Source organism: Dreissena polymorpha, chromosome 3 (genome assembly GCF_020536995.1).
Source record: "Dreissena polymorpha isolate Duluth1 chromosome 3, UMN_Dpol_1.0, whole genome shotgun sequence".
NCBI classification, from domain to species: domain Eukaryota; kingdom Metazoa; phylum Mollusca; class Bivalvia; order Myida; family Dreissenidae; genus Dreissena; species Dreissena polymorpha.
The window spans coordinates 75,167,356-75,186,794 of record NC_068357.1 but is presented as its reverse complement, the minus strand read 5'-3'; the positions used below and the strand labels follow the sequence as shown (position 1 = coordinate 75,186,794).

The 19,439-nt window shown below is 36.0% G+C and overlaps 1 protein-coding gene and 1 long non-coding RNA gene across 2 annotated transcripts in view; both read left to right on the top strand.

Annotated features, from left to right (window-relative positions):
* LOC127872340 (myosin-4-like) overlaps positions 1 to 19,439 on the top strand; it is a 360,094-nt gene that overhangs the window by 25,116 nt on the left and 315,539 nt on the right. Inside the window, exon 3 of the mRNA XM_052415671.1 lies at positions 16,912 to 17,070. Coding sequence (XP_052271631.1) covers positions 16,912 to 17,070 — 159 coding nt within the window. The remainder of the gene's footprint in view (positions 1 to 16,911; positions 17,071 to 19,439) is intronic.
* Positions 6,353 to 10,230, top strand: LOC127874795 (uncharacterized). Its single transcript, XR_008047097.1, has 3 exons — positions 6,353 to 6,487; positions 9,064 to 9,139; positions 10,168 to 10,230. It is a non-coding gene; the product is annotated as an uncharacterized LOC127874795 (long non-coding RNA).

Genomic DNA, 19,439 nt, shown 5'->3' with positions numbered 1-19,439 from the left:
TAGAGAAACAATGTATTTATAATCGACCAATGAGGTAACATTATGCAACTTTCAATTTACACAATTTAAATGATTCAAAGATGAAAATATAGATATATCACATAGATCGCATTCTCTTCATCTTCCGAATAATCACATAAAAGGTCGTCAAGATCAATATTACTCTCTCATGATAAAAAGCTCGTTTTTTAACGTGACAAATTCCATCTAAAAAAATAAATATAAATCCAAACCACAATTTTTTATCTCTGATATCAGTTAGAACAAGAAAAATAATGGAAGGCGTATCAATAATATCATACTTAATATAATATGTAATGATTTTGGAATGTACATTTTTACCAAATGAGAAAAATTACAAACAATTAGCGGAAATTAATTGCGCGAGAATCTTGTAAAAGTATTAATTAAAATATAATCTGCGTGATGTTGCGGCTATTAAAATCAACACAACAATACATGCGTGAATTGTTTGTGAAACGTTAAAAGTAACAAGTCTAATCAAAGACATAGTATGAGCGACTGAACCAGCAAATTTTCGCCGATGATTACCACTTGATTACAGATAAACAAAAACAAATACACGAAAGCATTTTAAACATTTTATTTGTAACAATCAATCTCAACTTCAAACAATCATTTAAACAACAAAAATGTGAGAATCGCCTCGCATTCATTCATTAAGTAATTTATTTATCCGACAACGGTGAAGCGGGTATTCTCTACGTCTTTGGCTTTTGGAATCGCAGACTCGCACAAGTTAGCAGCAGTGTAATGGCGGACAGTCACGTGACTGACAATATGGCGGCGGTCAATTTATCGATTATGGAACGGTCTATTGTCTGGACAGTATCCGATCATAACGAGATAATCGGGTTGTGTTGAACAAAGGTGCAATAAAACACCGAGATGAAAATGCTGCAACAAAGAATGTCAAGATTGGTGTGAACAATTAAATCAAACAATTACCTTAATCAAGAGAATTTATTTAATGTGTCACAACGTAAGTTTTTTCAGACAAATAAGGGTTCAAATCAGGTACTACCAGTATGTTGCGTACATAAAATCGATCTATTTAGTGTTTGTTTACATCCTTATTTATTTTCGTTTATTAAATATAATTTATTCTGAAATAATTTCAATTTATGAGAATTTTTTAACTAAAAATGGTCGCGAAGAAGTGCCAAGTATGGAGATTTTTGTCGTTACCACATACCGAGCTCTTACATTGTGTTCTACTCCCGAGTTCATTGTTAGTAAAAACAAATAATAACAACAATATAATCGTTCCAAAAATGCATTTCCTTGCATGCTTATGTTTTATTCAGACATAATTAGTAAAATTATATTTGATATTGCGCATGATTATCATTTAAAACGATGATTTTGTCAACCTTTTCCATATGCGCTTAAATGAATTCCACCTCTTTTTGCCAACCAGTGGGCGGAGTCTAAATTTTGCAGGTGCGTGTGACGTCACGCGTTAACTCGTCTATATGGCAACAATATGGAATTTGAACAGTGGTAGTGTTTTAAGGTCTGGACTATCATTACTTGTAAGTTTGTATAAACATTTTTCTAATGCAATTAGTAAAATAATGTTTATATTTTATGTTTAATAATTTATTGCATGATTATTCTGTGCTGTTATATGAATTTGATGCCGTTAAAGCTTCCGACATGAATTTATGTCGGAACTTAGTCAATATAAATTGCCGCCTAAGAGTCTTTTGATGATTTTTGCTTTGGCAGACTCTTGGCGTCAATAGTCCACTCTATCTTTTTAATAGCGAGAGTTTTCCTTCTTTGTCTATATTGATGCGCAAGGAATTTGGTGCGCAACATTCAAGCCCCGATATCAGACAGTTAATATCAACGGATTGCAATAATATTTACATACCTGTGTAGATAATTCATTTCTCAATAATGTTCCGTAAGAATTATGTAATAACTCTTTCAATTTTGCACGCCTGACCAATTTAAATCAACACACTACTCACATTTTCAATTCCAATCGCTGTGCCCGCTGTATACGGCAGGTAGATTTTAATCGATAACGCAGCCTATTACACCGTAATGCCTTCTTCTGATTGGTTTATTTAAATATTTCATAACATGGCGAGAGGTCAGTGATTGTATTGCGATTTAAGCAGAAGTTGAACTGAAACAAATTATGCCTTTTAACTTCAAATCGACGCTATTTGAGGTAAAAATGGACTAATTAACTAAAACTTGATGAGTTGGTAATGTTATTTTGCAATTTTAAGCATATTGATATAATAGTATTGTATTTATTTTTCGTTATGGTTTTTGCAGACCGGAGTTTCAGCGTTCAGATTTATTCTGAACGCGAATTATTTCAGCTATCATTGTAGCTAAACTATCATTGCAGCAGACGTCAACAAAAACCAACTTCCGCTTTACCGCTTACGTCCACAAAAAGTCGAAAAAAATCGATGTCGTTAAAACCGATGTTGAACGACATCAATTTTAAATAGCTTCGTGAACTCGAACTTTGTCATCGATGTCACTTGACAACGATTTTCAATGTCATGCAAAATCGATTTTCGATGACAGTAAAAAGTTTTGTGAACACGGGGCCAGAGTTAACTGCCAGGGTAACAAGTAATGCATAAACAACAAATTACGGGTCGACAGGGCTGTCTTTATGACTACCTAATTCGTGAGTAAAAAGTATTGCTCGCAGATTTATTTTGTATTTATTTTCATCAATTATCTTATTGTATATTTTGAATTTGTATATGGTGTCAAAATCAAAAGTTTTTATAGGGAATTTTCATCATGAAATTATATTCTTAGTGAGATATGTATTCCATATTTCAACAATAATTATTTAATATGATGGTGATTGCAAATTGTCTTTATATTCAGTTCTCATTACCATTTTCATCATACTTTCTATGCTTTCAGAACGTCCGGAAAGGGCCATGTTGTTGCTATTTTGTCTAAGTTATCTCTATGAAAATAATAGGATGATAAAAAGTGCACACAAATCTCGATCCGTGGCGTGTATTCATTTCAAACTTGCTATTAATTTTGAAAATTTGTTGCGTCTTAAATTATGCAATAGCGAACAACTTCAGTGCATTCAGCGCTTTGATCTCTCAATGTATCTACTAGTGAACAGCCAGTATAATATGATATTTTACCATTCAACAAGCATGACGATGACTAAAGGACGTACGCGGCAGTTTTAATGCAAATTTTGCTACGCCTAGAATTTGATAAGTTTTGGTATTTAGGTAGAACCATCTGTTGTGGATAGAAAAATAAAATAATATCATGGGTCACCGTTGTTGTTCAATTTTTATTCGCACTTGAACAACGGGCATATTTAAGCACAAGAACAATTCACCAATAAGGTAATAACATATAAACTAGAGTAAATTAATGAGAAAAGTGTTGAAAACAACCTATATTTATCACAAAATATGTAATACTGATTTAATTAGACTGTAAATGAAAAAAGAAGAACATGAATCGATTGATTTATGTTTTTTATCAATTTTTAACATAAACAAAAAGAACAGAATTTCACATATGAAAATAAATAAAATTCATCAAAGTCATTTTTATTTTTAAATGCCTTCCTGCACCTAGATTTTTTCCAAATTTACCTAAATGTTAAATTAGTTATAACTTAATACAAATATAAAAAGAAAACAATAGGTCACCGTTGTCGTTTGTTCACAAATGCAGTTTTACGGAAGGTATTAAAATGCAATTTAAGAACACAGTGAAAACCAAAAATGTAGATTTAAATGTAAATAAAAACACAAATTATGTGTAGCACGATGAATTCAAGAAGAATAATACAGTAAATAACTGAAAAAAAAGATGTATACAATATAATAGAGGGCCCGTCCAACAAACTTAGGCATGTATTGAAGCTTGTCATTAAATAATTAAAATGCTTTATATTGATAAATTTAAACATTTGAACCAAAAATCTCCAGCAAAAAAAACAACCAAGAAAACAATTTTAAAAAAAGGAAAAAAGTAACACTCAACAGGGCTCGAACCACTGACCCCTGGATTCCTGGAATAAAAAGCCTCCCGCCTAGACCACTCGACCATCCACGCTCATGTTGAAAACGGATGTATTTATATAAGCAATCCTCGTAGTTTCCCAAAATATCGTTTCGCATCGATACGACGCTTTATCTGTTGGACGGCTCCTTTAAAGGGGCATATCAAAGGTATTTAATTTTCATGGACAAAAACTGTCCATTTTTGTACCTTGCATTCATTGTAAGCATGTTTTGTTGTTCTTTCGTTCTTACATTGTTTATATTCTTTTTTTATCCGAATATTCTAAATATATTGCAATTATTTCGCAAACGGTGTTCCAGTTAATAAATATTTGCGTGAAACTAAACTGCCGCGTACGTCCTTAAGCGCTGATTTACTCACACGTGTGACTAGCAAATGGCAGTGATATCGGTCGATGTTGTTTTAGTTTCAACCAGTATATTCAAGCTTTCGTTATCTACACATGTATATGCAACCTTGATAACCCTGTTCATTATTGGCATTTATGTAAAACAAATTAAAATTCTCTTGTACAACGAAATAGTATATCTTTTCATCACGTGGTCTGATTGTTCATAACGCAAATTTTGGACGCCGGTTCATTAAATGATAACATGGACTAAGCATTTGAACTTGACACAAAAGCGGACCTAGCACGTGCATACCGAACGTTACACTGGCAATGCTGCATACAATTATTTTATGCGCGCTTATAGAAATTTATTTAATAAAATCTGCAATATAATCAAAACAATCCATTATTGTGATGTGTATAAACAATGTCCGCGTCTTTGTCAGCATTATTATATTATTATATTGAATCAGTTTTATTACATCGTCATCTCAAACCTAAAACAGAAATAAGCAATTTGCCATTAAAAGAGCCCGTTTACTGGTTTAAGAGAGAGAAGGGTGGTCAAGCGGAGAAAGATGCCATTTTTTCAATAAAGGTGCTCGTGTCCTTATTATTGCTGTTATTTCATTGCAATAAGTCAGCGTGCTGTATAATTCATGGCTACACGTCGTTTATTGACATTCGTAAGGTACAAGTATTTTTTGGTAAACATAAATCAAGGTCGAACGCGGGTTTGGAATAACATAAGTTGGCACAGTTGTGTTAGGTAATCATTATGATAAAGTGGAGTGGCTTTGTTACGTATGTTAAAATCTTTAAATGAATCATTTTATTGTTAAAAATATAATAATATGATGGTAATATACGTATGTTTAATTGAACCAGTGGTCTGTACATCCGTTAAATACCTAATGTCAAGCTCAGTTTGTAGATTAGAGAGAAGTGGGCATATAAATCTTCAACCCCTGTAGTAGGAAACCTTCGTCGAGCTGTGGTCACGTTCAGAGGCCCATATCGGCGCAGGTGCACTTCTCTAACCATTGCTACTTCTGCTTAGAGAAAATATTATTGACGAAGAACATTTTTTATTGTGAATCCATACATTGAATAGAATACTCTATAACTAAAGATATGTATATAAAACCAACATGATAGATTCCTCAATTTCAGTTATTTAATTCATACCAATGGTAGTTTTCACGATATTTTCTTTCAATATCTTAAACATGTTTTTATAAACTACATAATTCAGTCGTAAAGTAAACTTTTCGTAAGATAACCGATACTAGGACTAGACCGAGTCTCGCACGCTGTGTACCCAGCTCCTAAGAGTTGTCGGTGTTTGAAGGCAGCTCTTATACCTGGTGTCGCGATGATAACGTTATCACATTGTAGTTTAATCTATGTTGTACAAATGAATGTAGACCCAGCGATATATCGCATGTATTAATCAGAATTACTTAAACGAACCCCGTTTAAGAATGAGCTATTGTATTTCGTAAACTGTTTACGACATAATTAAACGTGTGTTTGTCTTTTTCTTTAAGTACCCGAACAATATCGTCTCTCAATCGATATATATACAATGTATAAATGTAAAACATAAACTTGTTGATCATCATGTTCCTATCGGTTGTATATCAAAATCTCAACTCATATGTGACTTTTTGTTTGTTTTTATCGATTATTGATGCACTATTATATTCATGAGTGACCCGTCATAATACCCATCTGTTCTATTGATCACACTTTTGGGCACTGACTTGCCTATTGGCAATTCAAAGCAAATATAGGATGATCACAACGAGTGATGGTTTTGGCCACTAAGTGTTCATTTGTATTAATATAATGTTCACTATAGCCATTCCCCTTTATTTCAATCGACATCCTTCAATACTCAATTTAATGTGTAATCTGAGTTTCATCTTGAAAACTGATAAAATAGGCCGAAACGTACAATCAGGTCTGTGCTGATTATATATTTATACTCCCCATAAGCAGTTCAGAGTCCATCACAGGTATCAGCTGGTCATCTTCGCCATTTTAACTGAAACGTTGTGTTGGAAATATTCCACTAAGGTAAATGTTTTCGAATTTATGTCAACCGTTTCTTCGTTCGGAAATGTTTATATGCACGTATTGACGTACACATGTTCCTTTATTAGACAAGACCACCCTGTTTTGAAATCAGCTCCCTTTGGGCGTATACTACAAGACAATCAGCAATATAATTTATGTAGCCGATGCAAACTTGTAGTACCTGCAATTTTAGGAAGGTGCATTTGTCCAAGTAATACAATGAAATAATACTGATTTTAAATTTGCTTTATATGAATAGTATAAAAGCTGATATTGTTGTTTACCTATATATTATGAATCCATGTGGTTTATAATTTAACGATTATAGCGAGTACAGTACAGTACACACAACGGTATGGTTTTGCTGTGTTTTGAATTTCATTCGTCTATCAGAAAGGAATTTTAATCACGAAGCATCGATATATGTTCTGCACTAAGTGATTCAAGGAGGATTCATAAGGTCCTAATTCCAAAATCGATGACAATTTGTTCGTTCTTTCGAACCGTTAAAAGCTTCATAATGATAGTAACCGTCGCCATTCTTACCTAAGGTACTTCATAATTCGTACAACAAGAAGATTGCCAAAGATGGTACTATACATAAAGTAATTTTCATATTCCCTTTTTTGCAGCCAGTTTCGACATAAATTGATACCACGGTGTGCCCACGCCTTAACCCTTTATTGCTGATCCAACCTGTAATATAGCGTCATAATGTGAGATTTAAAAAATAATAAAAAACGTCGAGAATTTTCTATTTATCATAGGAACAACTTCTTAACAATTATTGCTGAATACAGCAAACGATTAAAAGAGAACGAATATATTTTATAAAGTTTGGCGTGAAAATAACGACGGCATGAGCTATTGCACATGATATTTGAAAAAAGTCCATAACTGTTTTTATTGCTTTTTGTGAATAAAATGAACTGCACCTTGATATAATGTTAATCAAGTCTACCGGAAAAGAAGACTTTCTTGCTATTTTCGAGTAAAATTTCGTACATCGAAACATTGACTGATATGAACGCATAGTTACCTATCAGGAAAATTATATCATGAACCTTTGGATCAGGCCGATTTCACAGTAGATTTAAAAGAAAATAAATATGGACCATGCTCTGTGAAAAAGAGGTTTAATTCGTGTACGTAAAGTGTCGTCCCATATTAGCCTGTGCATTCCGCACAGGCTTATCAGGGACGGCACTTTCAGCCTAAACTGGATTTTTGCTCAGAAGAGACTTTCTGTAAACGAAAACAATCATAAAAGCGGAAAGTGTCGTCACTGATTAGCCTGTGTGGACTGCCTTTTCACAGATCGAGGCTGATATGGAATATTACGTAACTTTTTTCCGACGAATTGTATCGCGAGAGTTGATTTATGATAAAGTGGATTTCAATAAAACGGGCTTTCTAGTAAAGCATATTGCGTGAAATATTGGCCAAAAATATCAGATGGAGTCCGCAAACGCAAATCATGGAAATGCTTTTCTGCTAAACTGGATTTTATTATAGATGATACTTTTTTGACAAGAAAACTTTCATAACAGCGGAAAATGTGTTACATGATTAACTGGGGGCGATACTTTAAGCACATTCCTTCAGCCCGATTTTCCAAGAGATGCGCTCATATGATCTTTCACGGTAGCTCCATGAGGAAAGCTTGTGATTTTGTAATGATACAAGTTAAGACAATACGGAGCTGTTGAAACAGGGTTTAATAAGGAAGTAGAATCGTATATGAGATGCATGTGTCTACATTAATAAGTTTAAAAATGGAATACAAATCATGGCATGGCTCTCTTTAAAACATTACATAAACCTGATTATAACTTGAACAAGGTCATGTATCAGGGTATTTGAATTGTGAATGAATCGCATGGTAATAAACCAACACGTTCGTCAATCTCCTAATTTCCACATTTACTATTTGCATAATCTTCTTCTTTGGCAATGTGATGCAATATCAAAACACACGTTGATAAAAAATTTCGCGAAAAAATGACCATCTTTAATCCAAGAAAGTAATCACTTGTCACAATCTGCAATTAATACATGGTATATTCCTAGGCAAGCATTCAAGTTCCCACATGGGACCAGTTCACATTTTTTAATCATGTAAGGTCAATAAGGACCGACCAAACAAGCCTACAAACATGGTGCCAATTTTGAAAATACCAGGATAATTAAAAACCGCCGTCGGTGTAATCGTGTGTCCACTCACTTTAGGCCCATTTATGTTGGGTAACATGTACTAAAATGTTCAAATTTGCTTATTTTCAGATTTATTCTGAACGCGAATTATTTCAGCTAGTCGGAACGATGCTATTGCAAAATAACGTTAAACGATGTAAATCGACCTCATATTTATAGGAGTAGGAAATTACCCCACCCACAATGGTACACCAATGTTGATTCTTTTTAGGCCGAATAATAAATAAACTACACTCGCAAACCCCGACAGTAGAAAGATAAATAAATAGTTTTTATCAAGTAAAGTCACGCTTGCTAGATTTTCATCCAAATAATAACATTATTTCATATTTTATCTACCTGTTTCCTTTCTCGTCAACCAGGTCAGCCATTTTTCCGCTTCTTGTTGGAAGAAGAAGTATATTCGGACAGTCTTACCCGGCTTCCCGGCTCCGTGAGGTGGGTAACAATCGAGTGACTCGCGCACCATAACCAGGGTAACACGAGTAATACTCGAGCATTACCCGGGTTAACTCGTGTTAGCTCGAGTTAGTATGCCGAACGCGCTCAATGTAAAAATCAAAATCCGTATGAGATAAATAATGATCAAAGTTGGGACATGGGATTTACTTTGACATAAGCAGAGTTTCGAAATAAGCGAGTTGGGGATAACGAGAATCGAATGTTATTTGATAAAGAGTACCGTATGCTGAAAACCTATCGTCGGTCTCGATCAAAATGAACGTATAAGGGATTGTCACAAGGTGAAGATGCGTCATTTTTATTGAGACCGACGACATTAGGTTCTCGACTCTCAACTGTCATCTTATATATGGATTTTCGATTTTAATCGTTTCCTTTGGCCTAGTCGTGAATTCAATTATATCATAATGTGCATTACCATGTCGACTGTGCGCTTCGGATTATGTTGTGCCGTTGTTACTACCTCTTCCTCAAAGGAAACATCCAGCCACTCCATGACTCCGTATTAAAAAAACACTTCTTTATTTTGCCTTTGAGAGATAACCAATACGTCTTCTGTGAGAAACGCATACACGCTAAAGCGTTGTCGTAGCGAGGCATATACGTATACTGTCAGAGACATGATCATGCCTAATAATAATATTTAGCCTTTATTTCTGATAACTGGGTCACCCTACACATTTCTAAACACACCAGTGGCTTAACGATACATAGACCAATATGGAATTGTAAAATTGTGTCACTTAAACACAGTTGTAAACCTTAATTGCTTTTTTTTTTAAAGTGAAACTTTACTTCAGTTTTATAAATCAGCGGTATATTTCATGTTTAACCGCATAAACCAGACACATCTTGGATTATAATTTGATGTAACAGCCCTATGAAATGTCATTGTGCTTAAATTCAGTGTTTTGTTATTAGAAAAGCATAATCTTACATGTTTAAACACAATTTTCGACTAATCCGTTCTCGATGTCATGTGTATTTAATCAATGTTTTCGTAGTAAAACATATACCCGACGTCGTAGCGAAACGGACTACGCTTTGACCTCGTCAGCCCCCAGTGGTCTTCAGAGACACTTTTTCTCCCTTTGCGGTCTATCATGATGCACAACGTCTTTTTACCATGCTGTACCACATTGAACAGAGATTAAATTTGAACATTTTCGTGGCTTTGTTTTAAACTTAATGCGGTGGATCCGTCCCCAAGGCATTACTGTAAAAAGACGTGCATCAAGGACCCGATAAAGGACCTGGCAGCTGGTTCCTGGCAAAAGTAACCATGTCTAACCACCCAGATATACACACCCTCGTAGCATCACCGAAGTGAAAGTGTGAACCTAGTACAGCCTGGAATGAATATGAGAAACATTACGCAATGCATACTTAGAAGAGACCTTGTCCAGGCATGACTTTATTATTTGTTGTGGAAAAGCAGCTTCAAATCGGTGAATCAGGAACTCAGTGTGATAACTATGGAAGAACTTAATTTGCTGATAAAGTGGCTAGGGTCAGTTTACGGACAGCATGCCACAAGCATATGTATAGCAAATGCCATGAACAGTTCCAATGCACTGCAGCGTATATGGGAACGACTGGATGACAGATATGGAGCACCCGATTTAATATATGACGCTATTGAGAATAAACTGAACAGTATCCCAAAAATAAACAAAGACCCGATGCGTTTGTATGATTTATCCGATGTTGTGTCGGAAATTGAAGCTTTGAAGGACAATGCACTATATTCAGGTTTATTTTTCACACTTTTATTCCTCATTTGGTGCCCGTGACGTCACTAATAAATTACCATACAACCTCCAAGAAAAGTAGGTTTCCCGTGCAGCCACATATCAAATGACGAATTTAGTACCTTATCCACCGTTTGGATTCTTAGCTTCCTTAATCAGAGAAATGTGCAAGGTTTGCATCGACCCAAGTTTACATATTCAACGGTATGGTTCAAATATACCGCCTTTTCATGCTAAAGCTCAAGTGTATGCTAAGAAAACTGATGTACAAGGACAGAGACATGGTGACAAACCTATATGTCCTCTTCATAAGACAAATCATTCTTTGAATGAATGTAGACCTTTCAAGACAAAACCTTTGTAAGAAAGAAAATAATTTCTGAAAGAAAACCATGTATGTTTTCGATGTTGCTCGACAACTAAACAAACGAGTTCCACATGTATAGCAAGGTTATTTTGTCATGATTGTGGCAGCACAAACCATACCTCGGCTATGCACGTGAACAAGTTAAGTAGAGACACAAGAAAGAAATTGCATGCCCAACCCCAGAACGGCGGGGAGTGGAAATCGTCTCAACCGTCACGCGAAAAGGGTCAGGCGGTCACCACTGTGAACAAGTGTACGCAAATATTTGGGGATAGTTTTGGTGGAAAGTCTTGCGCCAAGATAGTCCTTGTAAAAGTGTCGAACCGTCATCGTCCTTATATATGTGAAAACATGTATGCTATTATAGTCAGAGTAACAGAACTTTTGCAAATTCAACGTTTTTTGATAAACTTGCTTGTCAAGCAGAAGTCGTATAATCTGAAATCCTTTGGTGTTGCTAGGACCAGCCATGGCCGTGTGGCAAGAGACTGTGTTATTGAGTCATGGGACGGTGCGTACAAGTTTGATTTGCCCAGTATACTCGAATGCAATAATATCCCTAATATCCGCGAAGAAATCCCTACGCCAGAGGTTGCAAGATACCATCCGCACCTGCGCAACATTGCTAACCTGATACCTCCTATTGATCACAAAGCAGAGATCATGCTGCTCCTTGGTAGAGATATAATTGACACCCATCATGTCCTGGAGCAACACATTGGCCCCAATCACGCTCCATATGCTCAAAGATTGAAACTTGGATGGGTGGTCATTGGGGAATGTTCTCTAGGCCAAATCCACAAGTCAACAAGTGTTAACGTGAACAAGACATTTGTGGCAAATGGGCGCACAGCAATACTCACCCCCTGCGAAAACCGCTTCGATGTTACATATCAATCAATCTGCAAGGTTTGTGATGACCCCTTTTTTTTCGCACACCCGCTGACGAGAAGCCTGCAATGTCAAAGAATGACAAAGAATGTACTTCATGAACATGATGGATGAACAGTTCAAGAAATCCCATGATGGTAAATGGACCGCTCCTTTACCATTTCTGCCGGATCGGCCAAGATTACCTTACAACCGTGACCAAGTCTTGAAACGTATGAAACTTCTACAGAAGTCCATGGCTCATGATGAACAAAGACAAAATCTATTCATTGATTTCATGGGGAAAGTGTTGCAAAATGGTCACGCAGAAAGAGCCCCAAAATTAGACCCACACACAGAATATTGGTACTTGCCTTGATTTGGAGTTTTGAGTGCCAAAACTCCGAACAAGATCCGATGTGTGTTTGACTCTTCCGCAAGATGCAACAACATCTCATTGAATCAAGTTTTGAACACTGGTCCTGGTCTTACCAGTTTTTTGTTAGGTATGCTCCTCCGTTTTAGAAAAGAACGAATTGCAGTTACAGCTGACATAGAACAGATGTTCTACAACTTCTATGTGTCAGAAGAGCATAGAGACTACCTCCGTTTCCTGTGGTTTGAAGATAATGACCCACAGAAGCCACTGTTGGACTACAGGATGACTGTGCATGTGTTTGGGAATATCACATCCCCAGCTGTTGCCACATACGGAATCAGAAAGATTGTTGAAAACTGTGAATCAGATGTAAAGGCATTTGTGAACAACGACTTTTATGTTGATGATAGGCTGACGTCTTTACTAATAGTGCAGCAAGCGGTCAGTCTGTTATCCCGCACCTCAAAAGCATTCGAGAGGGAAGGTATCAAAATGCACAAAATTGTCTCGAAAAGTGACAAAGTGATGATGGAGTTTCCACCGAATGCACTGGCCGATGGAGTCAGAGACCTGACGTTAGAGCAACTTCCTGTCCAGAGGAGTTTAGGCCTACTTTGGGACCTTAATACGGACACATTCACCTATGAAAGTACGAATGATACTAAGCCTTATACCAAAAGAGGTGTTCTCTCCACCATAAATAGTCTGTATGACCCTATTGGTTTCCTGGTCCCTGTCGTGTTGGAGGGCAGGCTGTGTATGAGAGACCTAATGATGCCACACGCAGATTGGGATAGCCCTCTTCCGCTGGACAAGCACTTGAAATGGACTCGGTGGAAGGATTCTCTTCTGTAGCTGAAACACATCAACATCCCCAGAACCTACTCAGCATTACCATTGTGTGAAGCCTCAGACATATAAGTTCATGTGTATTCTAATGCCTCGGAAGCCGCTATAGCTGCTGTAGCATACCTTTTAATACACCATAAAGGTAGTAAACCAAAAACGACCTTTATAATGGGTAAATCAAAACTTGCAAAATCAAGAGGGAATTCTATTCCGAGGCTAGAGCTTTGTGGAGCTGTTTTGGCAACAGAAGTTGCAGAATTTGTGCTAAAACATTTAAACGTAGCTGCAAGGGTCAGATTTTTCGTGTACAGCAAAGTGGTTCTAGGATACATAAACAACAGATGCAGGCGGTTTTACACCTACATTGCTAATATAGTTGAACGCATCAAACAGTCGACAAGTCCTGCGCAATGGAGCTACGTGCCGACCAATCTTAATTCAATATATTGTTATACAAGGGGAGTTGCTGCTGAAAATCTGATGTCAAACTCCTGGCCTGTGGGACCACGTTTCTCTGGGAATGTGGAAAATAAGGTGCCATATTGCTAAGTGAACCCTGATGAAGTCAAAGAAGTGAGACCAGAGGTGACAACTATGGCAACAAATGTTACGGAGAAGACCAAACTTGGCACTGCAAGATTCTCAAGGTTTATTTCATGGGCCCTCTTTTGATAGCACTTTCCTGCATAAAGCACATTGCCAATAGTTTCCTCGCCCGTGAAAACAAGTCAGATTGTACTGGATGGCATGTGTGTTCTAATTCACAGGACGTTTATCACCACAGACAAGCTGAAGTGATTATCTTGAAAGAAGTACATAAGAACATAATAAGATGAGTATACGTAATTGGAGAGAGGAAGACAACTTCACCCAAGCAGTGCAATTTGCAACTAATCTCCTTTCCTTGATGAACAAAAGGTCATGCGAGTTGGAGGGCGACTGAAGTACGCTGATTTGCCCCATATTGAGAAGCACCCTGTCATTCTCCCCGGAAGTCATCGTGTAACATGCCTACTGGTTTAACATGTCCACAGAAAGGTTCGTTATCAGGGACGCCACTTCACTGAAGGGGCTGTGCGTGCTGCTGGATATTGGATTGTAGGAGGAAAAAGGCTTATTTCCTCAGTAATTCATCATGGGGTCACATGCCGTAAACTACGTGGATCGTTTGAGACTCAAAAAATGGCAGACCTGACTAGAGACCGTCTAACCATTGCACCGTCCTTCTCCTAAATCGGTGTTGACACCTTTGGCCCATGGCAAGTTGTCAGCAGGAAAACTCGTTCTTGTCAAGCATCCAGTGAAAGATGGGCCATCATTTTCACCTGTTTGGCTGTGAGAGCCATTCACATTGAAGTTGTGAATGAATTATCGTCGTCAGCATTTATGAATGCATTGCGTCGCTTTATTGCTATTCGTGGACCTGTCAAGGAATTCCGGTCGGATCGGGGCACCAATTTCACAGGAGCCATAGACTTTCTTGCGATAAACTCAATGAGTGTTGAGCAAAAAGCCTTCCGCAAGTTCTTGAATGATAGTGAGATCATTTGGCACTTCAACCCACCACATAGATAGCTCTCATTTCGGAGGTGTCTGGGAGCGCATGTTTGGTGTTTCCAGAAGATTTCTTGAGCAAATGCTCATGAACGTGCCGCATTTAACACACGATGTGTTAGTCACATTCATGGCCTTGAATGTGAATTCCCGCCCTATTACACCTGTGTTCAGTGACCCGGAGAATCCTGAAATCCTCACTCCAGCCATTCTCCTCACTCAAAAGTCAGGTCCCGTAATATCTTGTGCAGCAGAGCCTGGGACCGTGGATACCAAAGACATGTACCGGCAGCAGTGGAGACAAGTGCGACATCTATCTGAGACATTTTGGGCCCCATGGAAAAAGGAGTATCTTCCCACTCTGCAGAAACGTCATCAGTGGACCCATATGAGTGAAAGTGTCTCCGTGGGAGAAGTCGTTTTGTTAAAAGAAAAGCTGAAACATCGTACCGGATGGCCAATTGAAAGAGTGCTGGAAGTGAACCCGAGTGAGGATGGGCGAGTTCGATCAGTGAAGTTACGAGTCACCAGCGATGGACAACCTCAAGACTGCGTTCGACCTATAGTTGACCGTGTGATTCTTGTGAGGGACAGTGGGGCTTAAGAGCCTGCATTCAACTTTATTCATGTGTTGTAATGTGTGACATTTGAAATGAGCAGTGAAGACTCGTGTGTGATATTGGCATATGACTATTGACATTATGTTTATTTCAAAACAGTGACTTTTTATTAATTCTACATATATGTTTATACTACTGTTTTGGTTTCATAGTTGAGTGCATTGTTTATGATAAACATATGAGTATCATTGTTTTGATTTGTTTTGTTTGCTTATTTTGATTTTCATATTTTTGATGATTAAGGTTAAGGTTAGGACCGTTTATGTCTTACTTGTTTAAGAAATTAAAGATAATTAGTTTAAATATTTTGGTGAAATTTATGTTTTAATATCAGACGGGGAGTGTGTTGATTTTAGCCTCTGGTATATAACCTTTTTGTGATATCAGGAGTACCTGCCCTGAAAGTAATTCTGCTACTAATCGATTTATTTTCCCTCTTTTTTTAAAAGCGTCTATAGAGACACTTTTTCTCCCTTGAGGTCTATCATGATGCACCACGTCTTTTTACCTTGGCGTACCACATTTAACAGAGATTAAATTTGAATATTTTCGTGGTTTGGGTTTAAACTTAATGCGGTGGATCCGTCCCCATGGATTACAAAATTATAGTTTATGTAACTTTTGTACAATCTGAAAAATATGGTTGCAAAATTGTTATTATCGATTGTATAGAATCTACAAAACTCTCGATTAGTAAACATATATGCAATGATATGCATTTTTAGTGAACTTTTTTGTGTCTTTCATTAAACATTAATGTACCAAAGTTGATATACTACCTAAATATTGCCAGTTTGATTTGTTCTCAGTGATTATAGATAGTTTTGACAAACGTGTTATCTAGCTATTTTAAATTAAAACAGCATGCGGCGTCATTAAAACAATATTCTTATTTTATTTTTCGCTTCTTATTTGTGTGTTTTTCTTTCGACACACGAAAACATATATTATTGGGAAAACGATGAAACAATAATTAAATCAAAGCCAATCATCAATGAAACAATATATTGTACTGAAAGGAAAATGGTTTTACGAACGGATTCAACTATTTATTTTTAATTCGATTTTATAAATATTTTTTCAGCCATGCTTGAACCCGATGCCCGCAAAGGTCACTTACTTTCTTATTAAATATATTTAAATATTTACAAAATGACACCTATACTTTTAGACGCTGAAAAAATGGTCTCAAAGCAACATTAAACAAATGAAAAAAGACGATTGTTTAAATTATATATAACATTATAATATTCCATGCGGCCAAATCTGAGGTTCAAATTATTCAAGTTTGACCTAAATATTTCTTAATTGTCCTGTTTAATACAATGCTAAATCTTGTTATCGATATCTCTCTGTAGAGGCCAGTGGGAGTTTCGCAGAATAAACCTGAAACAACACAAGCTGGGATGAAGTCAACCGTTGGACAGCCTCCACAACAATTAATTTCCAGTGAAGAAGATAAGATGCATGTTACTGTTCCTGGCGCAAACGAGAGGAAAGGACTTTCAGTCGACATGGTATGACCGATGTGTTTCACGATATATCGATAGTCCACAGTACTATAGTACACTCTTCTATCTTTCTTATATGAATATTTCAAAATCTCATAAACAGATCTCTCGCGCACTAGAGATATACCTATTTAACATACACACGCTGACACGATTAATAAATAGTTCTTCTTAAAGCGTGTATTTTATTGAGAACTTCTGGTTTCGATTTTTACCGAAGAATACATGTTGCATACTAGTTAAAAACTGCATTAGATTGAGCGAATCTATTGCAAATGTAAGATTCGTACTCAATTTAATAACCTTCACACTTCAAAAAAATAATGCCTCACTATATATAAATTATATACTTACGACAACATCCTTATTTGTTAACCTTTTCTGGTGAAATTCTGTATATCACAATAAATTCACGTGTTAAGTTTCAGCCTCTAAATGGTAGTGAATGGCATTGGGTCAATGTAATTTGATTGTATGAAGCTCGGCCAATGCAATTGATCAAAATCGACCATAAAAAGAGTGATGTTTGATTTTCTCCCACATATTTTTCAGCATTTTAAGACGTAACTGCAGCATAGACTAAGAACATAAACTTTGAATTTTATAAGTACAAACACAATTGATATATTTTTAATAAACAATATTACGATAAAGAGAAATGCTTATGAATACCCGCTTGTCTTTTATTGCACGAAAATAAAAACAACACGACATTAACATGGTTTTTAGATGGGGTCAACACCTTGAACGGTCAATCCACAGCATGGAGTTTAAACCGGTTAAAAGATGAACCGAATCTCACACTTAGCCCAGAATGAATCACTAACACACACGTGTAAATAAAATGAACCTCATTGGTTTATTAATAAAGCAGTGAAAACAAATTTAAATTAAGAACAGAGACTTTCTGTTGCAAGTTTATACATCAAAAGATAAATATGCATCAGAACAATAGAGAGCGATATTGACTGTTTTAACATACAATGTAAATAATATAAAACATGAAAGTCGTTTATTGTTATTGTGTAGTGCTTTTGGTGTTTAAATTGTTTCGTCATTTTTTTTACTTAAATTAACAGCTACTACTGATCTTAAAACCTAATGTTTTGATAATGAAAGAAGTTTGTTAATGTTTTATAACCCGACCCATTACATGGTAGGTATGGTAACACAAGAAAGAGAGATTTTCATTAATTGTGAATCATTTTAATTGCGACACGCTTATATCATTTTTGCAAAATATAAATACTGTCTGCTATTAGTACTCAAACGTTTTTTGCTCCCGCTAAACTAATATGCTGCGTTAACAGCATAACGTTGACTTTTTGAATGTGTGTATTCTGGTCATGTACTATAACTACTCTATTATGCGTTGGTTTTAGTTAAACACGGTTAATTGTGTATGTGTTAAATACTTGAGTTTTATTTACTTTAACAACCAATTACAATACGACGCCCACTATCTATAACACACATGATTTAATATACATTGTACTTTTTTTACTTTTTTATATTCCAAAAACATAAATCATTTGTATCATGCACTTTGGATGTAATGTACAAAACACTGTAGTTTTTAATATTCAGAAAAAACTTGTTCATATGACGCAATGCAAATAACTGCATATGTGTAAGATTGCTTTTAGAACATATCACAACGTGCTAGGTTAATCTATGTCTGTAGAGTAAATTTATAGAAATCGAAAATGACATTTAATTAAACAATTATCCGTGGCCATGCACACGATTAACACCAAGGGAAACCACAATCGGTTCAATTCACCGTCGCAATAATTATGATATGAGAGTATTTTTACACTTATACAATTAATTTATATACACTAAAGTACTAAAATGCTTACACGTGTCGTGGGTTCGATCCGTTTCGGTAGTGCAAAAACTTCACATTACCCGTCAGTGACTTTTGACGATTAATTAACTTTTACATTTAATCTCAAGCATCTTTACACCAAAGCTTGATTTAAAAGAATGTAAACAAGAGTGCCAACATGCAATATCCAAATTATTTGATTTATCTTTTAATTACCATACCATTATTGGATTTTATATATTCAAACAGTGAATTAATTCGCGAAATTTTGCAACTTAGTCGGCTTGATCGTTGTATTTGGTAAAGTTTGACTCGTATTGCAGAGACGTATAATGATAAATATATAGTTTCCATTTATGCTGATCCCGTTTAATGATTAGAATGTTAAGAGGAATACATGTCCGTAGTTTGACTAAATTATAGTTTATGTACCTTACTTTTGTTCAATCTGAAATATATAGTTGTAAAATGGTTATGATTATTATCGATTGTATAGAATGTACTAAATTCTCGATCAATGAACATTTTTGTACTGATATGCATT